The sequence below is a fragment of the Nicotiana tabacum genome, chromosome 10 (genome assembly GCF_000715075.1).
Source record: "Nicotiana tabacum cultivar K326 chromosome 10, ASM71507v2, whole genome shotgun sequence".
In the NCBI taxonomy this organism is placed as follows: Eukaryota; Viridiplantae; Streptophyta; class Magnoliopsida; order Solanales; family Solanaceae; genus Nicotiana; species Nicotiana tabacum.
In genome coordinates this window covers 47,664,833-47,673,477 of record NC_134089.1, presented here as the reverse complement: position 1 = coordinate 47,673,477, position 8,645 = coordinate 47,664,833, and the positions used below count along the sequence as shown (strand labels likewise).

Below are 8,645 nucleotides of genomic sequence, written 5' to 3'. Positions count from 1 at the left end.
GCCTAGTAAAAAATGTGTGTGTTAGTTAATACTAGTAATTAAATATAAAATAAATTTAATCCTAATCTCTATATTGGGATCTACCTTAATATAAATGACTAATTAACACAATTATAAAGAAATTGGGCAACAAATGCACGTTCATAGATGGCCTGACCTATACACAAGTATGATAGAATTCCACTCAACAAATTTTCAATTACTAAGAATAAATGAGCAACAATATCTAAAAAAAAGAGTGTAATAAATGCAATTGTCTTTAAGGAACATCTGATGGGGATCTAAAATAAATTGGGGGCATTAATTAGGAACTTATCAACTGTAATTAGATTACAATCTTCAGATTATATTATTATTACTACTCCACTAATCACTGCCAACAGCAACCCGTACCGGTCTGGTTTAATTAATAACTCCGGTTCAATCAATGCCTATACAAAGAAACCAAACTTATTTTTCTCTCTTTATCTCCTTTAAAAATATTTTCTCTTTCATCAATCCAACAATCTTCACAAAATATTTCGCCGGAAAATTGCATCCGAAGAGACCGTCACTGTCTCCGGTCGCCGATTATTTTCCAATGAATCTCCGATGGGCATCGAATTAGTAAGCACCTCGATTTTTAGCCATTTTCGTAAAATTTTTAAAAATTATTCTTTCCGTGTCATTTAGGTTATTGAGCTAAAATAAAACTTTGAAACCCTAACCTATTTGTTCCCGCTTCATAGGTGCTTTCTATCACGATTCGCTTTGTTAGGGTTTTGAAGGATTGAAAAAATTGGGGGGAAAGGGGGAAGTTTCAAAGCTAGGGTTTTGCATTGGATTGGTGAACCTGTGGTTATTGTTGTTGTTGTTACAGAAGGGAAGATTTGAGATATTAATTGATTTTATTAGTAATATTTTTGGGGAGTTAAGAAAAAAATTTGATTTTTGATAGGTTGTGGGGTTGAAAAGGATAATGTGTATACTGTGTTCCATCCAAAAGTGGTCACGAAGAGTTGCAACCATGTTACCTTGGTTAGTGATTCCATTGATTGGTTTATGGGCATTATCACAGTTATTTCCACCTGCATTTAGGTTTGAAATCACATCACCAAGGTTAGCATGTGTGATTGTGCTTGTGGTTACTCTTGGCTGGTATGAGGTTTTGATGCCTAAGTTGTCTGCTTGGCGGGCAAGAAGAAATGCTAGGCTTAGGGAAAGGAAGAGGTTTGAGGCTATTGAAATGCAGAAATTGAGGAAGACCGCAACAAGGAGGTGTAGGAATTGTTTGACTCCGTATAGGGATCAGAATCCTGGTGCGGGCAAGTTCATGTGTTCATATTGTGGGCATATTTCTAAGAGACCCATTTTAGACTTGCCTGTGCCGCCAGGGTTGGGGCTTTCAAATTCGGGGATTTTGAAAGATTTGGTTGGGAAAGGTGGGAAAATGTTAAATGGTGGAAAGGTTTGGTCGGACAACAGGTGGATGTGTGGGGGGCAGGATTGGTTAGAGAATGGGAATTGGGTTGGTGGTGGTGGGTCTTTTGTTAGCAAGTCGGATTCTTGGAGCAACAATGGTGGCGGTGGATACTTTGGGGTGGAGCACTGTTTAGCAGAGAAGTCATATTCTCGTGTTTTTACTTTTGCCTGCAAGGCACTGACTGCTTTTTTCTTAAGTATCATGTGGCTCTGTAGAAAGGTTTTTAGGATTAGTTCCTCTAGAGGTGATGCTTCAATGGATGCAGAACGGAGGGCAATGATGGATAAGAGAGGTGATAATGGGGGGAATTGTCAGGAGAGTAGAGGGGAGAAAGCTAGGAGAAAAGCTGAGGAGAAGAGGTTGGCTAGGTTGGAGAAAGAGCTAGCGGAGGAGGAGGAGCGAAAGCAAAGAGAGGAGGTCGCTAGGCTGGTGGAAGAACGTAGGAGATTGCGGGATGAAAAAATGGAGGCAGAGAAAGAGTGGGGGAAGGGGTCTCCCTCTGCTAAAGTACGGGACAGTAAAAAGGAAGCCGAAAAGAAGCGGCAAGAGAAGAAGAAAGATAGGGACAGGGGATCTAGCAAAAGCAACTCAGATGCAGAAGAGCTGGATAAAAGACAAGGCAAGGAGAGTGCGCGAAATAAGCGAAGTGATGGTGATAGAAGGCAGCAACAAAAAAATGGGCTCGAAAGTATTAAGACACATAATGTAGAAGTTGTACACGGTTTTAAGGGTGTTTCTTCTAGCAATACTAACCATGGAAATGTTGGTACTCGGTACTTGGATCGTATGAAGGGCACTTTCTTATCATCTTCTAGAGCATTTACTGGAGGTGGTTTTTTTGGCAAGAGTAATACTACTCCAGTTCCAAGAGAGCAGAAATCTAATACTTCAGTAGACCCTGTTCATTATGCCTCTAGGAGGGAACTATTTCAGCCAGATCGGGTACCTGGAAAGCTGAATCCAATTGGAGATGACAGGAGTATGAATAGGCCTGTAAGTTTTTCGTCATCTTCTATTTCAATTGCTTATAACAAAGTGCTCCTTCTCATCAAGTGTTTTTGAAAATGTTTTGTTCTGTATCACAGTAGTGTAGTATTTTTCCTTCTCATCAAGTGTCTTGCTTGGTACTTATTAAAGAATTCTGCTTAATCTTGCAGCTGATAACTTTGTTTACCATTTTTTGTTTTTCAAATTTTGGCCTGTTCATCTTGTTGAGTTGACGTGAACCTACAGATAGATTCATATCATATCGAGATATAATTTTGGCTGTTGTTCAATGAGATATTGGACTCCTGTTAAGCTGTCAGTTTAATCTGTTCTTTACAGGTGCTTATTGAACCTCAACCATGTACAGCTCCTAAAAAATCTTGGCAACAACTATTCACTCGATCATCCACTGTTTCTTCCCCCTCTTCCAATGTAATCAGCAGACCAAGTGTTAAGCCCCAAGCAGAAATTGTGAGCCCTCCCTGTCAGCCTCCAGCTACTCAAACTTTCGACAACCCCATTAGCTTTGGTCTCCCATCGCCTTTCACTTTAACTTCTTTTCCTTGTGGACCCACAAGTTGTAGTACAACTGTTCCATCATCACCGGGAGCACGACATTCTCAAATTGGAGAAGGACCAGGTCAGTTATTGGCAGAAGAGTTGGAGAATTTTGAAGATCCTTGTTATGTTCCAGACCCTGTGTCATTGCTTGGTCCAGTTTGTGAGTCCCTTGATGACTTTCAACTGGAGGTGGACCTTGGCTTTGTGTCAGATACAGGAATTGACAACCCAGGTGTGGTAAGAAGTGTGAAGGCATCTTCCGAACTGACCAGGCCTTCACCAATTGAGTCTCCAATATCACGGATGCGTGTTCCAGAGGAAAGGCATGCTGGGTCTTTTCTTTTCAACAATCCTAATGCTCAGGACATGCGCACTGTGCCAATGAATGTTTCAAATAATGCAAATGATACGGGAACATGGCAGATGTGGAATAGCTCTCCGCTTGGTCAAGCTGGTCTAAGTTTGATAGGTTCTCCAACCAACTGGTGTTTGAATACAGATTTGAATACATCAAACGTGCCTCCTGCACCTCCAAGGACAATGGCTTCACTGTTTAAAAATGATGAACAACTCTCCGTCTGTCATTCTTCCCAAACAGTTTATACAGGAAGTTGCCAGAATGGTGGGACACTGAGTACTGTTTTGCCTGGTAGTGCTGAAAGCAGGTATCCAAAGGCTCCTTTTGGTACATATTCAGGAGGTGAAAGTCAATTTTCTCTCAAGTTTGAGGATGCTGCTCAAAGTGAAATGATGTATGGGAGTCCTAATGCTACTGCTACTAACCATCCATTTGCGTCGTCTCCGCCTAATTGTTGGGCCAAGTAAGCAAAAGAAAACCACTAATTTCTCTTGCCAATTGGAACAAAAGTAAAGTAAATGTGTTTGCCTCTGTTTGAAAGTTTGAAGCAATTTGAGGTAGCCTATTTGCTGTACTTTTGCGTCAATATTATCTGAATCTTCTCTTTTCTCCTAGTCGCTGTTGAGAGTTTCTTCTGTGTTTTCATAATGGTTGGCCATTTGTTGTGAATTTCATTTATTCATCCAAAAGAGTGCTGGTATGTACTTAAAAAATATCTCTAATTCCTTCAATTATAAAGGATTCCAGAGACTCGACAAAAGTATTTACATCATGGTTGGCTACTGTTATCTCTTGTCTGAATAAGGTCTAGAGGTGCTTGCTTACATGTGTCTTATCCATTCATATGCATCTGATAGCCATATGTACATGTTGGCTTCCTTTTGACTATAGATAGTGCCGTTACTTTTACCCATAGAGGAGTAGGACATTTCAACATGTTTGTAACTATGAGAGTGTGTGCCTAAGGGAGAGCTCTTGTGTGCTTACAGAAAGTTGCAAATATATTTGAAGTAGTGTTATCAAAGGCGAAAAGCGCAAAAAAACTCTAAGGTCTGTTGGGACTTTAAGCGCAAATAAAGCGTGAGCTTTAATAAAGCAAGGCGCAAATGGAGAAAAGTGATAAATATGTACGTGTAGTCCAAGACTAATATATATAAGCATAAATAACAAATATATGGACAACGAAATTGAAGAAAATTTATGATAAAGTGAAATACCAATTGTTTAGTGTCGCCTCTTCAGGATTACGCTCATTGTCAAGGAAAAGTATGCCTTAGAGCCTTGATGACAACACTAAAGCACCCGCTAAGCAAGGTGAAGCGCTCAACATGTTTCGAGCCTTGCTTCAGGGCTTAAGCGCACTTTTGATAACACTGATTTGAAGTTAGATAGAACCTGAACTAGATACATCTTGGGACTATTTTGTCTTGGACAATTGAATCCAAAATTAAGATCAGGCTATGAATCCTTTAATATTCATACCGCATCATTTGGACGTGTGTTTACACATAAATAGTGTGAGAAATAATACAAGGTAGAAGATATTGAGAGAACTCAACTTGATTATTCCTTCAAGCTATTGGGGTTTAACTAGCTGAGTATACATGTCCTAAGAAAGGAAAGAGAATAAAAAACGTAGTCACAGGGAGTAAATCATGCTATATTCACAACATCCTAGACTCCTAGATTATCTACAAGATTCTGACACTTTCCCTTAAGCTGGTGCATATAAATCATATGTACCAAGCTTGTTAAAAATATAGTTGATACGAGAGTGAGGGACTTAGTGGAATTATCTGCAAGCTTATTTTTGACATTACGAATTTCGTAAAAATATCTCCTGTGAGTATCTTTTCACTAATGAACTAACTGTCAATATCAATATATTTTGTTCTCATGAAATACCGGATGAAGAGCAGTTTGGTTATTGCGCACAAGTTCCATCTAGCTGATTTCTCCAAAACTTCAATTCTCTCAGCAACTGTTTAGTCCAAATTAGTTTGTAAGTTGCCACAAGTATTGCTCAGTATTCTGCTTTTGCACTAGATAGAGGGACCAAATTTTGTTTTTTGCTTTTCCGAGATACTAAATTACCTCATACTAGGACACAATATCCATACGTAGACCACATACCAGAAGGTGATCCCACCTGATCAATGTCTGTGTATCCAACAAATTGCTCATGACTTTGATCCTCAAAAAACAATCCTTTGCCCGAGCTTGATTTTAAATGGGGCTGATATTTATATGTCGAAGAATACGGACAACTGCATCCCGGTGACTGGTCCATGCTTCGGGCATCATTGTCAATTACATAACCAAGTGTTAACGAGTTAGGGGTCCCTTCTCTGCTGTTGTTCCTTTCATATTCATTTTAGAGAAAAATTGTCCTAATTCAACTAGTCACTGTTGAAGTAGATATGGAACCTAAATGATTGTCTTTAAGTTGACTAATGACACCACTATTAGGTGCATGGACAATTCAGAGCCATGTTTCTGCACTTGCTAGGCAGCGAAACCAGCAGTTTGGATGAGCGGCTGACGGACCTATTGGTGTAACTTAGCATTATATTTGGGTAAAGCTTAATAGCTCTTCTGCCCCCAGCTTGAACTTATAAACGTCAATACTACGTTTGATTGGGGTGAGAAGAGGAGGAATGCAGGGGCACTAGTAAAAAAAGTGGTGTAAAGGCATCTTCCTCGTGTGGTAAAGAATTAAAATTAGAATGGCAGGTAAACATATGAAGTCAATCTTTTCGTTTGGATGGCGACCTAGAGTGCTATATATAACGGGCTGAGAATTTAATGAGGCATCACTTATCAGTTGGGGCTTCATGAGCAAAGAAATGGGGGAGGATGTATCTTTCTGTACTTTGCAAACTTTTGGTATAACTGTGGAATAGAATGCTGAAGTTCTTTTGGTGTAAGCTGAAAATACCTGAAACAGTTAAGGAATTATTTTGTATTCCTCAGACAGTATGATGACAACATCGCTAGAAAGAGGTCATAGAGCTGTAGACGGAGTCCTTCTCTTAGGTGCAGATGGTGCCATGGTGGTTTCACTTTTTTGTATATACATCCACTCCAACTTGGATTGATGATTGTACTTGTTGAAAGGATTTTCTGTATGTACCTTACCCCCCCCCCCCCCCCCCCAAAAAAAAAAATCCTATATGTAGGTAGACTTGATGTATTCTTCTTGAATTTGAGGTTGGCTCTTTTTTTTTCCTATAAAATTTATTTAAAAAGCATTAATAATTCTACATTAGTTTTCAATCCCGGCAAAGTTGGAGGCAGAATGTAGATGCCAGTTTACATCCTTCCTGCTATGGTAAACAAATGGAGGGAAAGAACAAATCTGTTCATAATGGAAGTAAATCAACAGTCATCTTCCCGCTCCCTAATCCCTCCCCTTCCTTGAGCAAAACATTTTGTGAATGAGAATCTTTTTTTAAACAAAATATTGGAACCTCCACTTATGGCTATTTAACATTTAGTACTAGCTCAAAGCTACTTATAAGGTCTGGTGAAAACTAACTAGTGGCTTATATGAATTGTTTTTTGAACTATGGCCATTAGCTTTATTGAGCACCTGTAAGCAGATACTAAGCTGTGCCAAGTAATTTAATGGTGGCATATTGACAAAAGTTCATATCGATTTGCAATGTTTTCCCCGCAGTATGTTAGAACGTGCGCACGAAGCACGTGTTTACACAGGTTGAGATGAGTCCAAGTGGATCGAATTGGATATTGAGGATTCATATAGCTGACATAACTAGCTAAATGAGGCGTATTTGCTATAGTTAATGAAATCAAGCATTATATTTAAGTTTTTCAATGTTGACTTGGATTGCAAAATAGGTTATGGATATGAATGGTCTTGTTCCTTTCTATTCCTATCATTGGTGCCTTCTTGGTTTTTCTTGATAAGCATTTTTAAGCTTTGGTTATGGATTTGTAACTTGGTGATGCTGGTGTTTTTCTGGGATGATAAGTTGCTTTTGACATGTTTTTCTTATGGGAGTGTCTTGGAAATAGATTGTTGAACTCTTTGTTCTGGTGATCTTGGTTACTATTTCTTTCTATTTTGTAAAAGGTTCTCTTTTCCCTCTCCTCTTTTTTTCAACACCATCTTACTCGTGATTTACTCATCTATTTTTTTTCCAGAAAGGACTGGACTCCGCAGCATACGGGTGAAGCTTTTGGAAGCTCACCGATGGCTAGGTCCTCTGTTGGTGGCTTATATTCCACACCAAATGTACAGTCTTTTTGGTCTTCTGAATAAAAAAAAAGAAAGAAAAAGGAAAAAATGGGATAGAGTACAAGGGACTTGAACACACCCTCCTGTTACTGAGGAGGAAAGTACCCTCTTTTTGGGAGGACAGTTTAGAATGCTGCACTCATTGTATCTTCTTTTCTCTAAAAAGGAAGAGTTACATTAGATGATAGCGATGTATGTTTCCACGTATGCGCTTCTAATCAAGTAAAAATCAATTATGATACGGCTGAGTACTTCTCTTTTGATCTTTTTGACACAGAGGGGCAATCGCTGATATAGATGAATAGAGCTGTTTCCACTTACATGTTACATAGTTTTGGATACAACTCATATAGATGTCCTATTAAGGCATAGACAGTACTTCCATTTATACTGCATTTCTCTGCAAGGTTCAGCGAAGTTTTTGAAGGACTAAGCAGTGAAGGAAGCCTTTTATTTTTCGTTTTTGGTTGAGGTTCGTGCATTTGTTATGATGCATTTTTCAAGCGAGAAAGAGGAAATATGGGGGCTTGCTTGCACCTATACAGGTTTTGATCTGTTGTCCTTACAGTTAAAACAGGGAACTGTTTAGTGTATATAGCTCTTACTCAGCTGTTTGACATCTAACTTATCCTTGTCTTCTATCTGCTACATTTTCCCTTCTCTTTTTTCCTGCTGTTTCTGTTTCATGTGCTTTCGCGTATGAGTTCTAGCAAAAGGCAGTATGTGGCATGTTCCCTGGTGAAATTTTGGGTTCAGATCGCAATAATGGCTTGATATCCATAAATTAGAATCTAGGTGGAAGAACCTGTACAATAGAATGGGAACCACATGTTCTTAACATATCACTTATCAGCAAAAAGTATTTTCTCCATTTAGATGCCCAGCTATGAAGGGGAAAAGGAATGAAAAATGCGTGTTTCAAAATTTAGCGTATATTATGGAGTATCATATGGAAAAACTGTGATATATTCCAGGTGGATATTGAGTCTCTTTGTCCAAGTGCCCCTTGTATGTAA

At 38.9% G+C, this 8,645-nt stretch overlaps 1 protein-coding gene across 1 annotated transcript; it reads left to right on the top strand.

Moving 5' to 3' along the window:
- The first annotated feature begins 465 nt into the window (after positions 1 to 465).
- On the top strand, positions 466 to 7,870 carry LOC107784518 (uncharacterized). Its single transcript, XM_016605661.2, has 4 exons — positions 466 to 606; positions 729 to 2,455; positions 2,789 to 3,831; positions 7,536 to 7,870. Exons 2-4 carry the CDS (start codon positions 959 to 961, stop codon positions 7,651 to 7,653), a joined length of 2,658 nt encoding a protein of 885 aa, XP_016461147.2. The 5' UTR covers positions 466 to 606; positions 729 to 958; the 3' UTR covers positions 7,654 to 7,870.
- Positions 7,871 to 8,645: the final 775 nt, after the last annotated feature.

Excerpts from the sequence above, each read along its gene's own strand:
- LOC107784518 (XM_016605661.2), top strand. The coding sequence starts at position 959 with ATGTGTATACTGTGTTCCATCCAAAAGTGGTCACGAAGAGTTGCAACC. Across the intron at positions 2,456-2,788 it reads ACAGGAGTATGAATAGGCCT|GTGCTTATTGAACCTCAACC; the intron begins GTAAGTTTTTCG and ends TGTTCTTTACAG. Across the intron at positions 3,832-7,535 it reads CCGCCTAATTGTTGGGCCAA|AAAGGACTGGACTCCGCAGC; the intron begins GTAAGCAAAAGA and ends TTTTTTTTCCAG.